At 42.4% G+C, this 17545-nt stretch overlaps 4 protein-coding genes across 5 annotated transcripts; 2 read left to right on the forward strand and 2 right to left on the reverse strand.

Moving 5' to 3' along the window:
* Positions 1-243: 243 nt before the first annotated feature.
* LOC101291965 (sorting nexin 2A-like) lies at positions 244-3976 on the forward strand. The gene is made up of 5 exons (XM_004307644.1): positions 244-1321; positions 1572-1781; positions 1862-2122; positions 3401-3487; positions 3573-3976. The coding sequence occupies exons 1-5, from the start codon at positions 353-355 to the stop codon at positions 3651-3653; spliced, it is 1608 nt and encodes a 535-aa protein (XP_004307692.1). The 5' UTR covers positions 244-352; the 3' UTR covers positions 3654-3976.
* Positions 3977-4531: 555 nt separating this feature from the next.
* Positions 4532-6942, reverse strand: LOC101307842 (probable leucine-rich repeat receptor-like protein kinase IMK3-like). The gene is made up of 2 exons (XM_004308917.1): positions 5238-6942; positions 4532-5157 (listed from the first exon to the last, which is right to left on the reverse strand). Exons 1-2 carry the CDS (start codon positions 6940-6942, stop codon positions 4532-4534), a joined length of 2331 nt encoding a protein of 776 aa, XP_004308965.1.
* A 3577-nt stretch (positions 6943-10519) lies between these two features.
* On the reverse strand, positions 10520-11459 carry LOC101292256 (PRA1 family protein B4-like). The gene has a single exon (XM_004307645.1). It carries the CDS (start codon positions 11386-11388, stop codon positions 10753-10755), a length of 636 nt encoding a protein of 211 aa, XP_004307693.1. The 5' UTR covers positions 11389-11459; the 3' UTR covers positions 10520-10752.
* Positions 11460-15379: 3920 nt separating this feature from the next.
* On the forward strand, positions 15380-17255 carry LOC101292549. 2 transcript variants are annotated; one of them, XM_004307646.1, is made up of 2 exons: positions 15380-16246; positions 16341-17255. In XM_004307646.1, the coding sequence occupies exons 1-2, from the start codon at positions 15387-15389 to the stop codon at positions 16978-16980; spliced, it is 1500 nt and encodes a 499-aa protein (XP_004307694.1). In that variant the 5' UTR covers positions 15380-15386; the 3' UTR covers positions 16981-17255. The 2 variants fall into 2 exon arrangements, with proteins under 2 accessions (XP_004307694.1, XP_004307695.1); XM_004307647.1 differs by having other exon boundaries at positions 15380-16210.
* The last annotated feature ends 290 nt before the right edge of the window (positions 17256-17545 follow it).

The following is a 17545-nucleotide window of genomic DNA, read 5'->3' on the forward strand; positions in this document are numbered from 1 at the left end:
ATCTGAATCTGAGTTGATTCTCTTAGACAAAGGCCCAAATCATCAAAATCTCTGCAACCAGAGCCCAAAACGCTTCCTTTCTTCAGCCGAAACCTGCAAATGAAGACACAAGATCCACTGCAAGCAGCGTAACTGTAATCACACGTGGCAGCCTACGTGGCGGAAGCAGCGTCATCGCTTCGAATTGAGTTTAGTCCAACTGTCCAAGTCGGCACCCAGAAATTTGCAATCCTGGGCTCCTCCGCCTTGACCCGCCCGAGTCACTCGACTCAGTGACTAACTCACGCACAGCTCCTCCTCCACCGCCTTGATAATTATTTTTCCTTTTTTTTAATTAAAATTTAATCCCAGAATGATGAGCCAGGAAAACCACGGCGACGGAAACTCCGACCTCCCCGACGAGATGGAGTCTCTCGTCCTCGACGAGCCTCCCTCATCCAACGGCCAGTCTTCTCCTGCCGCCGCCGCGTCACCATCAGCCTTCATGGACCGCCAGACCAGCCTCGCTTCCGCTTCCGCCTCTCAACACTTCAACTCCATCCTCGAACCGCCGTCCTACGCCGACGCGATCTTCACCTCCTTCGATTCCTCCTCCTCCGCATCCAACGGCCACGGCGCCGCCGCTCCCGAGCCCGAATCGGACGCTCCGGCCCGGTCCGAGTTCCTCAAGGTGTGGGTCTCCGATCCGCAGAAGGAGCTCGACCTCTCGAACTCGCTCGTCCCCGGCGGGAATTCGTACTACACGTACTTGATCACGACGCGGACGAATATGCCGGAGTACGGCGGCGACGGATCGGAGTTCACGGTGCGGCGGCGGTTCAAGGACGTGGTGACGTTAGCGGACCGGCTGGCCGAGTCGTACCGCGGGTTCTTCATCCCAATCCGACCGGATAAGAGCGTGGTGGAGAGCCAGGTGATGCAAATCGAGCAGTTCGTGGAGCAGAGGAGGGCGGCGTTGAGTCGGTACCTGAACAAGCTCGCGGCGCATCCGGCGATTAAGAGGAGCGAGGAGTTGAGAGTGTTTTTGGCTGTGAATGGGAAGCTGCCGTTGATGAGGAGTGTGGATGTGGCGTCGAGGATGCTGGACGGCGCCGTTAGGCTGCCGAGGCAGTTGGTTGGTGAGGCGGCGGATGCGAACGAGGCGGCGCAGCCTGCCAAGGGCGGTAGAGACTTGCTGAGGTTGTTTAGGGAGTTGAAACAGTCTGTGGTGAATGACTGGGGAGGTGTGAAGCCAATTGTGGTTGAGGAGGATAAGGAGTTCTTGGAGAGGAAGGAGAAGGTGGTTGAGTTTGAGCAGCAGCTTAGCAATTTGTCGCAGCAGGTTTGTGTACTTGTATCACTATCCATATATGAACTGCATTAGTGTGACCATGTTAGGATCAGTCAAGGGAAGTTGAAAGATTTACAGTTTATGTTGATCATGATCTAGCATTGTTTGTTAAATAGTTTTTCGTAACGGTTTCGCTAATGCTGATACTTTTACTAGGACAGAGTGGGGGTATTGTAACATGTTGAGCTGTATGTCGGTACTGATTCTCATCATAAATGTTTTTCCTGCTCGTGCCTTGCAGGCTGAGTTGCTGGTAAAAGCTCAGCAAGACATGGGAGAGACAATGGGGGAATTGGGTCTGGCGTTTGTGAAGCTGACCAAGCTTGAGACGGAAGGAGCCATGTTCGAATCTCAAACAAGGCGAGCCACTGACATGAAAAATGTGGCTACAGCAGCTGTTAAATCTAGCCGATTGTACCGCGAGTTAAATTCACAAACTGTTAAACATTTGGTAAGTTAATAAATTTGATCACCATAAGAGGAAAATCTCTCTTGCTTTGTCTGAGCATATTTTTTTCAAATTTATTGCAGGACAAACTCCATGAATATCTTGGAGTAATGCTAGCAGTTAACGGTGCGTTTTCAGACCGAACAAGCGCTTTACTAACGGTGCAAACTCTTTCATCAGACTTGGTTTCCCTGCAGTCAAGGATTGAGAAGCTTGAAGCTGCAGCATCCAAAATATTTGGTGGAGACAGGTCTAGGATGCGGAAAATAGAGGAGTTAAAAGAAACTTTAAAAGTTAGCGAGGAAGCCAAAGCTTGTGCAGTTAACGAGTATGAACGCATCAAGGTAACATTTCAGGCCTCTATACCTAGATTATTCAATTTGTATCGTTGATTTCGGGATGCATTTTCTAGGAAATTGCATCTTGTATAGATCTGCCTTGTTTCTTTGTATGGCCTCAAATCTTCACTCAGTGTCATTTAATCATATCTCAATCTACCAATAGTTCATGGTTTAAATATGATTCCAACTGCTGTGCCTGTTTGATTGGGGGCCCTTGGTATTTCTTATGCCATTTCTAATTTTGCCTTGATATGTAATCTGTTTGCACTTTACTTTGTGTTTTAAACTTAGAAGCTTTGTAAATAAGCATGAGATTTCAAATACCAGTTGACACAGAGTGGACGTGGAAGGGTAGTGACTAGTGAGGAGGTTAAGACAAAATCTTGAAATCTGCAAACGGACCCTTGAATCTAGAAAATGACAATAGAAGAGAAACTCTGAAATCCTGTTGATTACATAATAAATGAATAATGCATAATATCTCAGATGCCATTCACAAGAGTAGAAGTACCAAGTAAGAGTATAGTTATTCTGGAATAGGTGGCTACTAAATAAACAAGAAAACCATTGAGTTCGCCTATCAACAAAGGTATTCTCATTTGGATAATGCTCAAATTTGTACTCTTTAATTGGTCACCCTTCTCCAATTAAGTGTATGCCACTTGCCCTGCTTCTAGAGCTACTCAACTTTTAGAAGGTGAAATGGCAACAGTCATTTCCTGTCTGTATATTGCCTTTGCATAGTGGAACCTGATGTGGCTCTTCGTTAGTTCATTCTCATGGTTAACTTGAGATTGTAACATGTCTTGCGTTGGTGTTTGGCAAAGCACTTCGTTATGGAGGGTTCTAGTCCAACATGCTTATGCAAGTGCACTGCTCAACAAATGATCTAGCCACATTAAACCAAGCCATGCCAACTTTCCTCTTTTTCTTGTTGTTGGACACTGAATGACATGCATGCTTGCTAGATATAGGAATTAGCAAGAGTCTTTTTTAGATGTCGTTCTTTATGTTATTTAATGCAATCAGAATGCCTTGGTTTTTGTTCTGTATTTGTACTTGCTTAGTCAATGCTTGAACTTCCTCCGGAATCATGTTTATTTCAGTAAATGTGAGTTCTTAATTTGCAATAATTTGAATTTGAAGATGTAAGACCTCATTATCATGGGCAATATCGGAAGTTCAAAACTGACAAACAATGAACTGCAACGCCTAGCTTTATATTTAGAGATGAATGTTTAAAAGAAGCATGATTCATGGAGAACCTTCTACTGTATGCAGGAAAATAACAGGAACGAACTTGAAAGGCTTGACAGAGAAAGACATGATGACTTTATGGGAATGTTGAAAGGATTTGTTCTTAATCAGGTATTTTTTCTTCTAAAGCTCATTTTATTGGTGATTTTCTTGGAAGTTCTTGAACAATAATTATGCTTTGTTTTGTGTATACCAGGCCGGATATGCAGAAAAGATGGCAAACGCTTGGGAAAAACTTGCGGAAGAAACTAGTGGATATGCAAAAGATGGCAGCTGACATTTCTGCTGTAAACTTTTGTGTTTAGGTTTTCTGTAAGTTCTCTATATTTCACATGTACACTAGTAAAAGTTGACATACCATTTGCGTTATACAAAGAAGCTTTCATCCTAACCAATTCAAATAGGATACTGAAGACTCCCAGCCCGTTTTCTCTCATCTTCTTTACTTTAAGCAAGGTTTTATAGGTTTGGTTTGATCAAAACATGTGGTTAGCCTCTAGTTTTCGCAAATTTGAATGCTTGGGACTGGCCTTAGCCGGCATATGTATAGAAAAACAGTTGCTGTTTGGTGAATCAGGGTTGTTTGAGTTGTTGCTTGATAAAACAGTGGATTGTTGTCTTGCTAATAGACGGGTCATGTTTAGGGTTTAGACGTCGATGAGAGAGACCAATCATAAAACTAGAATTATGTCGATGAAATCGATGGAAGATGGATAGACATGTCTAAATCCTTCATTTTCTAACTGATGATATAAGCCAGTCTTTTGTTCTGTATATTGTTTTCCACGTCGAGATTTGCCATCGGTCAGTGGTCCTTCCAATACAGTACCACTCACCCAAGACCCAGTTTACAATTGCAAACTTGAAATGTACAATAAAAGCACGCGGTCCATAATCTAGCCCGAAAATTGGTTATGCTTCATCCATTTTTTTTGGTAACACCTACCATGCGATTTTCAATTGATTACATCTAACTTTCAAACTTAGCCTGACATGGTAAAGAAACCAGACTTCATTGCAAATCGCAGGAGGCTCTTAAATTAAGAGAAGCTTGTATTTACAACAAACACTGATGCAGTGTAACAAAACAAAACTAAGTTGGAAGAATGAAAGAATAGTGAACTAGTCTGTAACCACTGGTTCTGGAATCCACTTTCATTCGCTTGTTGTTGAAGGGATTGACGCTTCTGCAGCTCCATCATCAGCTGAACTGGCAGCTGTTTCGGGTCTAATTTCTTCGAGTTGCTGCAGAACCTGTTGTACTTCTGGCCTTGCTGATGGGGAAGGATCAACACAATGCAAAGCCAGTTTCAATGTGTTTAGCAACTCATCCCCGATGACAGACGCGTCCCTCATCAATTCCAGGTCAAAAACTTCATTCGTCCACTCCTCTTTGACAATGGAGGCAACCCACTGAGGCAAATCGAAACCATTCATTGGCTCTCCGGGAGACTTTCCTGTTAGGAGTTCCAATATGATCACACCAAGGCTGTACACATCAGTTTTCGTGTTGGCCTTCTTCAGCTTTGAGAGCTCGGGTGCTCGGTACCCTAGTGCCCCAGCTGTTGCAATCACATTTGAATTGGCAGCAGCCGTCATAAGCTTAGACAGACCATAATCTGCAATCTTAGAATCAGTTTGCTCATCAAGTAGAACATTGCTAGATGTAAGGTTCCCATGTATGATGTTCTCATTGGCGTGGAGATAGGACAAGCCTCGTGCCATGCCCTTTGCAATTCTCATTCTTGTAGGCCAATCGATAGGTGTATCAGGTCCGCGAGCTGCAACAAAACAACAAAATGAATGCGAGTACAAGGTTTAGTAGATAGAAATCAAACTTGAAACTTAGAATTATGCTTACCATGGAGAAATGCAGCCAGACTTCCTTTAGGCATATAGTCGAAAACCAGAAGCTTTTCTCCTTTAGGTCCCAAGTAATAAGCCCTCAAAGCCAAGAGGTTTGGATGTCTGATTTTCCCAATGATATTCACTTCTGTTTCGAATTCTCTTTGATTCTTAGTAATCTTTTCTCTCAATCTCTTCACTGCAACTTCACTCCCATCCTCCAGTGTGGCCTTGTAGACTGTCCCAAAGGTGCTTTTCCCCATAATCTCTGCTGTTGCACACAAAAGATCATCTGCTGTAAATGCCATCGGCCCATCAAAATGGACTAGTTTTCCTCCAGCCTCTCCACCAGACTCAATTTCACCCCCACCAGCTGCAATGCCCTTTTCGGTTCTAGCAGCACCGGCGCCAGCTCCCCCGCCATCCTTTGATTTGGATGCAGCTCTTTTTCTGATCAAACAGCAAAGCAGTATGCAACAGAGTAAAAATAAAACTACTAGAAGTACTGCTGCTGCAATGAGAATTCTGTCTTTGGTGCTAAGTCTGCGTCGACGACGTTTTGCTACCTCAGGTGCTGGAGCTACACTTTGGGAAGGTGCTTCAGAAGGGCATGTGGTTAAAGCACTGTACCCACATAGCTGCATGTTCCCAACGAAAGAGCTTTCGTTGAACTTCTGGGAGAGAAGAGTTGGGACAGAACCAGTGAGGTTGTTGTAAGAGACATTAAGGAAACCAAGATGCGGAAGATCAGCTAGAGCAGCCGGAATTGCACCACTGAGATTGTTTAGTGACAAGTCAAGCTGTGCAAGAGTGGAAATGTTTCCCAGAGTGGTTGGGATTGGACCCTGAATTTGGTTACTGCTCAAGTTGAGAATAGAGAGGTTTTGCAATGCACCAATACTAGCAGGCAAGCTTCCATGGATGGCATTGCTAGACAAATCTAGTATCCTAAGATTCGAAAGAGACCCAATTTCATTTGGTATGTTTCCTGATAGATTATTGTGACTAATCAAAAGGAAAGTCAGGGAAGGTGAGTGAGTAAGACTAATAGGGAAAGACCCAGATAACGAATTGAAGCTCAAAGCAACCCTATAAAGCTTGGTAGAGTTAGCAAGACTATCAGGGATTGACCCAGTGAGAGAGTTATTAGTAAGGTCTAGGTTCTGAAGCAGAGGACTAAAACCCAATGAAGGTGGGATTGAACCTGAAAGCATATTATTAAACAACTGCACACCTCTAAGGCTTGGAAGCAAGCCCAATGAAGCAGGAATTGACCCCCCAATGTGATTATCATGGAGGCTAAGCTTCCTCAACCCTTGAAGCTGTCCAATCTTCCCAGTGATTCTGCCACCTAAGCCCTTCCAAGGAAGCTGAATCACAATGACCTGCCCTTGAGCACACTTGATCCCAGCCCAGCCGCCGGAGCAGGCACCGTAGCCGCTGTCGTTCCAGCTCTTCAGAAACCCCTTAGGGTCATCCAGCTCGTGCTTGAACGCCTGCAGGGATTGGTAGTCGGCTGCTGTGACTATAACGCCGTCCCAAGTCTCACCGCTAACCGGTGAGATCAATGCACTCAAGAACAACAGGGGAAGCAAGATCAACGAATTGTTTAAATGTATACTACCACTCTTCCATTTTTCTCTCCTCTTATGCGAATTGCGGTGCCCTTTACTAATCAGGCAACCACAAAGCGTGTCGGAAATGTGGTTCCGGCTATCCATAACCACAGAAGTATTGAAGAGAGGAGGAAGAAGAAGAAGAAGAAGGAGAGTGAATGAAACAGGGAGCAGAGACTAGATGAGAGTTGGGGAGGAGGGGAGTGTGAAGTAATGGAGGGCTTTAGAGGTGGGTTTAGTGAGAGTGACAAGGCACGTGACAGAGCATTGGGAGAGACATGTGTAGCAGACGCTCTTCTTTTCTTCTTCTTCTTCCTCTTACAAAAACCTAACGGCTAGTTTCTATCTTTGTTAATTGAGAGGCAATAATAATAGAAGTGGCTGGGTCTGGTCAGCCTTGGTAGTACCCAAAAAACAATAATGGCCGGGGGTTTGGGGGCATTTGTTTTAGTCTTTTTCTTGTTCCTTTTCTCATCTCCATGCATTATGTAATAGTATTTCTTTTGGAGATCCCTCGTGGTTCAGGTGAGTTTGAACTCGTCGAAGTTTGGGTCGTTTTATTGCTCTGATGGCTCCCCCTAACGGCTATCTTGCTCTTAGGGTCCCGCATAGCCCAAGCATCGTCACCCTGCACCTGTACTTGTACCATATTAGGAACCTTCCTAATGGTAGACCCTTTTGGTTGGGGTTTTGGCCGGAACCGAATCGGAGTTGCATTCCGGTAGATTCTCGGGTTTCCATTTCAGAGATACATTGTGCCAAAGGATGAAGGATTTTGAGAAGGAAGCGACGAGAAAGGAGGTCATCAATGTGGAGTAGCCTCATTATGTTCCTATTAGGTTTGGGGAAACATGATCTTCATTTTAGGTCTTAAGAGTGACAAGGACGTCGAAGGTGGTCCAGAAGATGAAGCTTTCGTAATTATTTTTGGCAGAAAGATGAGAAGGATTGGAAGTAGAATGATGCGTCCCTTTCTAGTTTCGAACCGGATCCTCTCCTCATAAACTTCTCCTAATATTTCCTCACAAGTGGATCCTGGTCGTCCGTTCTAATTTAAGGGCTCAGATCTCTTAAAACAAAATCTAAAACTTATCTTCTCATCTCTTCCATTTCATTCTCTCTTAATTATAAGAACCCAAAAACGTTGAAAACAGTACGGCGTCTCCGGCGTCCTCCCGCATCTGAGTTCCGATGTGTCTCTTCCCTTTCACCCTCCTACAGGTCGAATCCCCAAATTTGATTCAAATAAATTCAAAACAACAACAAGGACGAGCAACCAAACAAACTAACCAAATTTGTAAGTGTAGTCTGATCGATCAAACCGCATAATGGATCTTTGATTTTGATGAACAGCTCTGGGTGGCGTCTACTCGGTGCCCGGATATTACATCTACTCCAAGTCCCAGATTCCTCACTCCCTCATCACAAGATCCCAGTCATCCCACTATATTCTACTTGGCGATCACCCTTTTCATTTTTCTCCACATATTTATGTAAAGGTGGAGTCTTCAGCTTTAATTTCATATTGGGTTTGGGAAGGTACTGAGTTAGTCTCACTTTCAGCTATCAAGTTTATGTTTTTCTTGAAATTGTCAGGATTATATGACATGGGTTTGCGTCAAGTTCATGATTTTTGAAGTGAAAAACTTTTTTTTAATTTTTATACAAGAAGTGAAAGGCTTTTATTTATGTCTAATTGTGGGCTCTCAAGTAGAAAGGTTTTCCACCGGATGCCGGATGCAGGCCTGGGAGGAGTGGAGGACGCCGGACCCGCCAGACTCTTTTGACATTTTTGGGTTTGAGAGAGAACGAAGGATATGAGAAATTATCGAGAGAGAACGAGGAGGAATAGATGAGAAAATAACTTTTAACTTTGGTTGAAGAGATCTGAGCCATTAAATTCGAACGGACGACCAGGATCCACTTGTGAGGAAATATTAGGAAAAATTTATGAGGAGAGGATCCTGGTTCTGTGTCTGCTTTATCTTTGGCTGAACTAAACGAGGTTTCGTTAATATAATACTTTGGCTTAGTATATATGATTGATCTAGGGAGTTCATGATAATATAATAATAGATTTTAACGGCCTTTGCAGCACCTGTAAAGCTAGAATTACAAAAGATGAACCAAGACATTTGAATTCCTCTTTTAGAAGAAACAACCTCATTCATTGATATAAGCAAGATGCAAAGCTGGATTTGAACCTGCCAACTCATCCAACATTATAGAAAAGAAGGATAGCATTGTTGCATTGGTCAGCTAATTCGTTATCAGAACTATTGAACCAGCAGTCGAGTACAACAGTATTGAATCATGATGATAAAAATTACACTTGAAGGCAAGTAATTCATCAGGCCACAAACTAAGCATAGTAGATGATAAGGGAACTGTTGGGGTAAATCCCATCCTTAAATTCAGAATTTCATACATAGGATTCATCTGAAAACAATCATAACATAATCAAACCAATCAGGCAATACGGCAGAAGCACAAGAACACGGATAGAATGCCAAGACGACAAGACCCTTCTTCACTAAAATGCAGGATCAAGACATAGAAAAGTGCAAAATAGAGACAGTTCTACAATTGTTCATCTGCAAGAAAGTTACCAGAACTTATTAGGTTTTTCTAGGCAACTGGGCGATAGAGATAGTGAGGATTTATCCTAACAACAACTTGCACATGCAAACCTGAAGAATACCCATCTGAAAGTTTACCATGCTTAAAACAGCCGCAGCATACATTTTTTACAAGATTAAAATTAAAATCAGTAAGTGCTGATCTACATGATCCACCTTATTCCAGGAGCCTATGATATGGCGTCAAGACTACTAGGCAACAATGGTTCAAATGAATAAACTATACTGATATGCATCGAGTAAACTATACAGGTACGCATTGTACTTCCGCCCAGCAGTCCCCTACTCAGCACTAACATCACTCCCCCAACCCCTTAATCATAAACATGGCCTGACCTATCTCCCAAAGGGCCTAGACAATCTATGGCCAGAAGTGGCCTTCCAGACAAACCAGTGTCAACATATTAGTTATATCTTACCAACCAACTATGAAATCCTAGCAACATGAACGCTCCATCATCATAGCAAATATTACAGCCCACTGAACAGTTTTATCTCTAACTCACAATCCTTTTGTCCAAAGTGTTAATTCCTAACTCAGTGTTATTTCTCTAATCTAAACCGTGTATAGCTCATCATCTAAAACAGTATAAATCATCAGCTCGATCTGTCTTCACCTATTCCCCAATACTCCACAATAAACCCACAAATACTGAACTTGGGTTCATGACTACCAAAACCAAACATGTGTTATTTCTCCAATCCAAAGTTTGTACATATTCATCCCGATCAATCTATAACACCTATTCCACAAGAATTCAGACTAAAACCACCAAAACTAATCTTAGGTACATGATCACCTACTAGAAAATTTCAACATTAACTCTAATTACTGAAGCCTACTAATCATAAACTATCCATATAAACGAAAAATCTTAAACTAAAAGTTCTTGCATTTTCCTTGTAAACTACTCAATATAAATTGAACTCATGCTCACATTACCATTTCCGATGCAATCAAACAAATTTCAGTATCAATACACCCTCACCAGATCATAAAGGGAGGAACAAAATTCATCGAAATCATCAAATTTCAGTTATATAAGGAACAAAATGCATTGAAATCAAAAGTTATACTAAGAAAGAAGTAGCATTACATCTCGAAAATTTAAAGACAAACTAGAAATTCCAGATCCAATCTACATAGATTCTATCTTTCAGCAAACAAATTGAATATATTTCCCCCTAATATGAATTGAATATCAGTTACAAAACAGATTTGGCCTCACCAACCTTTATAGCCATCAGCCTCAGACCTCCTTGCTTCAAGATCCACCTACACACGCGCCGCCGCGGCGGTAGCAGCAGCCTGGGCACCACCGAGGAACGAGAGGAATCCGGCGTTAGCAGGCTCCTGATCGTCAAGGAACAGGTCCTCCGGAACCCTAAACGCGCCGTGCGCGCAGACAATCCCGAATCCGATCAGCAACGCCGAGATGAGAAGCGAGCCGACGCTGGAAAAGAAGACGACGATGACCGTCAAGGCGACGAGGCCGATCAGAGTCTCGGCGTCGGTGAACGTCCGGCCGGCGATGACGAGGGGCTGATCGGAGGATCGGAAGAGGTAGAGGAAGGCCCACGCGCCGAGGAGGGAGAGGAGGACGAGGAGAGAGAAGGGGTGGGTGAGGAGAGAGAGGGCGAGGACGGCGGTGAGGAGAGTGACGTAGTTGACGCGGAAATAGGTGAAGTTCTTTCGGATCCGGGAGTAGGCTTCGGTGAGGGAGTCGGGTCGGGCGAGGGAGCTCCGGTCGAGGAGCTCGTACCAAGGGCGGCGCTGGGAGAAGCCGGAGCGGATGGAGGAGGTGAAGCGTGAGAGGAACGCGCGGAAGGCGGGCGTGGCGATGGGGGCCTGGGAGACGGAGGACGACGTCGTTTGGGGGTTGGTGACGGGAAGTGTCGGTGGGGCGGACATTTTGGGCGGTGGCGCGTGAGATGTGGCGGGTGTTTCGGAGTGTTAGTTAGAGGAGGAGAGAGAGATCTGGGGGCGTGTGAGATTTTATGGAGCGAATTTAGTTATATGAGGAAGAGGAGGAGGGAGTGTGATATAGTAGTTTATGTGAGCCACTAGGAATAAAGCATTTGTCCAGCGTGGCAGAGATCTTTCTAAAATCCAATTGGACTTCGGCCCAACTATCTAATTGGGCTTAAAACTCCTTTGGGATATGCTCTTTTTATTCCGTTCTCAAATATGAGTCCTTTAGGGCGAGAGAGTCGGGTTTCCTAATCAAATCCAGAGATCCTTAAGCCGAAAGGAGTCCTAGATATGCCCGCCCCTGGTCTCATTAGTATTTAAAGCCTTGGGATTCGTTTAGGGTTTTTTTTTTCTTTTTCTTTCTTTCTTTAGTACGAGCTTCTCTTACGTAGAAAGTTAAGCAATGGTGATATCTGGTGAGCAAGAAAAACGTAGAAGAAGATGTGGGATTACCGAGTTGCCGGATTGCATTATGGAATCCATAGTCTCATTGCTACCTCTAAAAGACGCAGTGAATACTATTCTGGCTTCCCCTCCACATTGGAAGACTCTTTCTCATCCAACAATACTAACAAGGCGCAATCTTGAACTCAACTATTTCAACGTCTTCGGGAGCAAATCAAGGGGAAAAGGTCCACTGGACGGTTGTATGCAGCTGCAGCAGTGCCGCCAGTGCAGAGATTTTTCGAGACGTGTGAGTAAATATTTGCAGCAATATCAAGGTATCAAGGTCGACTCTTTCAGATTGCAATGCCGTTCTCCTGTTGATGTAGAATCTCATGTCAGTCTTGATGAATGGATTCGTTTCGCAATTAGAAAAGGGGTTGAAGAGCTTCATCTTACACTGCTTGTTCTTCCGTCTGTTTTTGTTTGTCCCTCGGTTTATGTTTTTCCTCCGAGTTTACATGTTGCCTCGACTTCAAATCTAAAACATTTGTCATTAGAGAGTTGTAAATTAAGACATGCTACTGCTGATTTTGGTCAGCTAACTACTCTTTCTCTAAGAGAAGTTGTCTTTGATCAATCTCTGATGCCAAATCTCTTCTCTGTTTGTGTGTTGCTCGAAAGCTTGACCTTAAATAGATGCCGGATTCAAGTGGGTCCTCTAGTTGCAGGTGATCGTCTAACTCATCTGAAAGTAATAGACTGTGAGGAGGGAACCAAAACGGAGATTCGGGCACTAAATCTAGCCTCCTTGGAATACATTCCATATTTCAAATGCAGCTCTTTTTATATAAAAGCTCCGCAGTTAACCAGAATTTTTTTCTCCAACAGAAGGGTAAGTGAAACCTTGGTACCTCAAGCACTGATGCAATTTGCATTGTGTCCAGGGCTTGAGACTCTTCATCTGCATATTACACCGAGATCACCCCGAAGCAGCAGCATACCAACTTATGGAAATCTCAAGCAACTCAGCTTGGATATTGACGTATCTCTAATGCAAGACATCGTCGATGTCAATTTTGTGCTCGATCTTCTCGAGGCTGCACCCTATTTGGAAGAGCTTGTAATTATACTGATATATGGAGACTGCTCTAAGCCTAATCAAAGAGAGATAAGGAACCATTCTGGATTCACAAATGATCATTTGAGAATGGTTAAGTTGCTGGGACTCAAGGGTTATTGGTACGAGACAGAGTTGGCCATTTGTATCCTAGAGATTTCACCAAAGCTAGAGATGCTGGTCATTGATGAGCTTCGGAGATTTTATTTGGGTGATGGAAAGTTCAGGCAGGTGTGCCAAAGTTATTCAGAACGGCCCTGGGGAGTTATGGAAGAAAAACTTAAGGCAGTAAAGACTGATGCTCAGATCATATTTCCCCCTAGGGAAACTTCTATTTGAGAATACATATTACATAGCATAATATATAAGCAGTGTGAACAGTAGTCCAGATCAAAGAAGCAAAGAATCAAGATATGCTTGTGGCTTCAACTGTTTATCTTTATTTCCCCCCTAAGGGGTCATCTTTACTTTTTATTTAGTTTTAATTATTGAATGGGCTTGTTTATGTGTTGGTGTTTTGTTATTGATGCTTTTGTGAAGAGGGGTAGTGTTGAAGCTAAAAAGATTGGTGTTTTTTGATGAAATGGTGTTGAGTGGTGCTGATTGTTAATAACAGAAGCTATTAGAATGTGAAATCTGCTCATACATGTGTTATGTTACTGTTAGTATTAATGTGAATCTGTTAGTATTAGAGTGAAGAAGATTGAACATCTGGCATTAGGGACTTCATATATGAGTCCTTTTGTGTTAGAAATAGCTGCTAGGGATCATTGTAGTATGCCCAACACTATGATAATCAATCTGCATCAGACAACTTTTGTTTGTTGGACATTTTAAACCTTGCAATTATACTATCTCGTCGTTCTGTTTGTTTCATTTTTTGCTAGATTTATTTAATTATGTTAGGCAACTTCTCGCTGCAGAGGAGACTAGAAAACGAATTGGCTCTCGTTGGTGGAGCTCCCCCAGCTGCTGAGGGAGAAGCTGATGAGAATAATGAGAGAGATGCGAGCCAGGAGGAAGATGAAGAAAGTGAGCCAGATGCACCAATTTCTGGTATATTTGAAAACTCTGTAAATGCATAGACGCTACTTGATTGTGTTAGAACTTGAAGCTCATGGCTGACTATCTTTGTTACTCTAGTGCTGCTAAATCCTCCTTGTAGTGTTAGTTATCTGGTTTATTGATTTCTGGACTAGTAAATCTCATTGACAATAGACATTGGGAACCGAGCAAGTATATGAATTGAATTGCATCTTAATCACATACTGCACAGAATATCTGATCATGTAGTAGCTAGATATAAGTTTCAATCACTTGAAATAGTTCTTCCCACGAACAAACCAAGTTGAGCTTAATCTTGAGTTAAGACTTGTTTTTCTAAACCTGCATGCTGTTTTATAATAGGTCAACTCATGTTTTCATGAATCTAACTCGAAATCTGATTTAAGGGTCTAACAGGAAGATCATTCTATGTGCTTCGATCTTTCTTAAAACTAATCGCATTAACATTTCTATGTCGAAGCTTGAGATTTCTTTGTTCCTTGAGTACAATTCACGAATTTTTTTTGTTCATGATCAGCTTGTGACCGGATGAACGAGATTGTATAGCAGATCTAAACCCCTAAGGTCCACCAAACGCATTCGTCAGGTAAAACACGAGCCAAAATTGTTTTACATACCGCTTAAATCTTTGTGTAGACATGGCTGCCAAAATAGTAGTACGTCTTGAAGAAGCTAGTTAGGTATGATTGCATGAAGATATCTCTTGCATGAATGAATCACATCAACAAAAAGAAAGCGTATGGTTGTTGTTGACTCAAAAGTCCAAGTCTACCTCCATCAATTAGTCTAAGAGCTTATGCTAATGACCAGCATATATTCACATCGATCTTTTTAGACAAAGTAGTAGGATTGGAAGCATGTATACTATACGTTAAGTTAGGCCAAACCAAAACTTGGAATCATTTTTCTATATAATCACTAGGACTGCATGATAATGATTCTCCAGAAAACAAGAAAGCTACCTATATATGCACGTACATTGGTAGATACAGCACGCTATTGAAATCTTAGTTATCATTTATCAATCTTATTCATTACTCTTGGTCTAATATGAACTTCAACTGCGAGTTCTTCTAGTTTCCGGGGTCGAATCGTTGTCTAACACACCCGAAAACCATTTTCTGAATCTGGAAATGGGAATTTTTCTTGTTCGAAATACTAAATATTCCCCAGTAAGCAATCACATAGTTAGCAATGACATTTCTTGCACAACTTTCCTATCTCAAAATTCTTCCTAACTAGCTTTTCCACTTTTCCTGCCACCAGAATCTGATGCAATTTTTTTTGGTTTTTTATTACTATATGCTTAATATGCAGAACTCTATAAAAATGGGGTTCATAAGATGAATTCTATCTGTAGTTAAATTCCATGGCTTCTTCTGGATTTCCTGACATATTTTCATGGATTCAGAGCCTTCCACCAATCTCTCAATGGCCACCAAAAAGTTCCATCGTCTCCATCTCCTTATGCTCCTCTTCAACCTCATCTCAACCACCTCTCAAACTTTCCATATCTAAAAACCCTCAAACTCCAACTCTCTCCTTCTCCATAGTCGCAGACTACAATCTCCCTATTGCGCTTTGGACCTCGAAACACTTCAAGTATAGCCCCAGTAATATCAAGCCTATAAATCAAGAAATCATTTCGATTCTCCTAGTCAATGTCATTGAAGATGTCCTTCACTATGGATCAAAGAAGAATAACTTCTTGATCAAGTTTCTCAAGCTAGACACCATTCCCAACTTGGAAGAAGTCTTCAACCTCTCACTTCTCGCTCTTGTGTTCCTCGTTTGCATCTACGAAGCCCCTGCAGCCCTTCGCTCCAGATGTCTCAACATTCTCAAGAATTACTTGGCAGATTGCTGGTCAAGACAGGCTTCGAAGTCGCTGATGAAGCTTTTAGGATCAAATTTGGAAGAGGAATGGATGCGGTCCATGAACCTTGCGATTACTAATTGGATTGTGGAACACCAAGCAGAACAGAGAACCCTCAAAACACCATCACCACTTTTCTCTTACGCAATTTCGACATTTGGGTTGTGGAAAGTGCAGTTGTATTGTCCTGTCATAGCCATGGACATTGAAAAATCTAGCAGCCCTTCTTCTGGTGATGAGAGGCTGCAATTCTCTCTGAATTACCACCAGCTTGAGGGTGTTCTTCAGTTCAATTACAAAGTCATAGTGAAAGAGAGGTGGATTGATGTGATGCTAAACGTTGATAACATAAGGTTATTTCTTGTGCATGTACATATTTAGGTCCAAAATAACTCTGGAATATATTTGGGAGCTCATGAGCTATTTTGTCACCTATTTACTTTGCAGGTGTGATATTGTTAGGCTTGTGAATGAGACTTTAATGAGGGAACGAGGCGCCGGGACAGGTGAAAAGCACTTCCCATCAAGGATCTCATTACAAGTTACTCCAACTCGACAAGCCAATGTGGCGAGTGTTTCAGTGAGCAAGTCTTCCGAGAACCCTGCAAGAGAGATTGGCAAAGAAAAGGGCATAGAGGGTTCGTTCGAACCCCCAAACCCTTACTTGGCAATCAGGGTAGCTGCTAATGAGACCATAACAATGAGCTTGAAGCCGTGGAAGTTTGAGGAATCCGTGTACGGTTACAGTGCAAATCTGAATTGGTTTCTCCATGATAGTGTGGATGGAAGGGAGGTCTTCTCTTCCAAGCCATCAAAGTGTAAACTGATCAACCCCAAGTCTTGGTTCAGAGACAGGTACTCTAGTGCTTACAGGCCCTTCACTAGGCAAGGAGGAGTCATATTTGCTGGTGATGAGTATGGAGAGGGTGTGATGTGGAAAGTGGACAAGGCTGCCATGGGAAAGACTATGGAATGGGAAATTAGAGGGTGGATTTGGTTAACTTATTGGCCTAACAAACATAGAACATTCTATACTGAAACTAGGAGGCTGGAGTTTAGGGAAATCCTCAAAATTACAATAGCTTAAATAATCTTTGAGTGGTTTCTCATAATCCCTATTCCCATATGATGGAGGACTTGTAACTCTAGTGTTAATAAAGCTAACACAGACACAAGTGACACAACCTATTGAGGCAAGCCAGCTCAAATTGCCTGCTGATCCTATTGTCTTCTATTCTTTTGTTGTACCAAAAAAAAATTGTATGAAATTGATTGATCTTATTTGTTGATTTTCCTTTTGAACATATTATCATATATGCTACGATCGTTAGATTGGAATCGAATTACATGAGAGATATTACAAATCTCGTAGTTTTATGTCAAATTCGAGTACCAAATAATGTGACAGTTAGCTTGATAAATGATATTTACTACGGTAAAAATGATCGTATTAGAATAGGTGACAGAATTTATGAACATGACACGAAACACGACGCGAAACGCAAACATGATGCATGCCACATGCCCAATCTACCCTTGTGACACCTCATAGTTTTGGGAAAACAAAACGACACCATATTTTGCAATCATACGACAAGTCGCAGTCCCTCCTCGAGAAGTGAGCCCGATTACAGAGGAGGTGCCACGTAGGA

This window comes from Fragaria vesca, linkage group LG7 (assembly GCF_000184155.1).
Source record: "Fragaria vesca subsp. vesca linkage group LG7, FraVesHawaii_1.0, whole genome shotgun sequence".
Taxonomy (NCBI): Eukaryota; Viridiplantae; Streptophyta; class Magnoliopsida; order Rosales; family Rosaceae; genus Fragaria; species Fragaria vesca.

Bases quoted from the DNA above. Each gene is read 5' to 3' on its own strand.
- LOC101291965 (XM_004307644.1), top strand. From the start codon at position 353: ATGATGAGCCAGGAAAACCACGGCGACGGAAACTCCGACCTCCCCGAC. The intron at 1,782-1,861 runs GTAAGTTAATAA...AATTTATTGCAG, and splicing joins CACAAACTGTTAAACATTTG to GACAAACTCCATGAATATCT. The intron at 3,488-3,572 runs GTATTTTTTCTT...TGTGTATACCAG, and splicing joins AAGGATTTGTTCTTAATCAG to GCCGGATATGCAGAAAAGAT.
- LOC101307842 (XM_004308917.1), bottom strand. From the start codon at position 6,942: ATGGATAGCCGGAACCACATTTCCGACACGCTTTGTGGTTGCCTGATT. The intron at 5,158-5,237 runs GTAAGCATAATT...GTTTTGTTGCAG, and splicing joins TCTGGCTGCATTTCTCCATG to CTCGCGGACCTGATACACCT.
- LOC101292256 (XM_004307645.1), bottom strand. From the start codon at position 11,388: ATGTCCGCCCCACCGACACTTCCCGTCACCAACCCCCAAACGACGTCG.
- LOC101292549 (XM_004307646.1), top strand. From the start codon at position 15,387: ATGGCTTCTTCTGGATTTCCTGACATATTTTCATGGATTCAGAGCCTT. The intron at 16,247-16,340 runs GTTATTTCTTGT...TTTACTTTGCAG, and splicing joins CTAAACGTTGATAACATAAG to GTGTGATATTGTTAGGCTTG.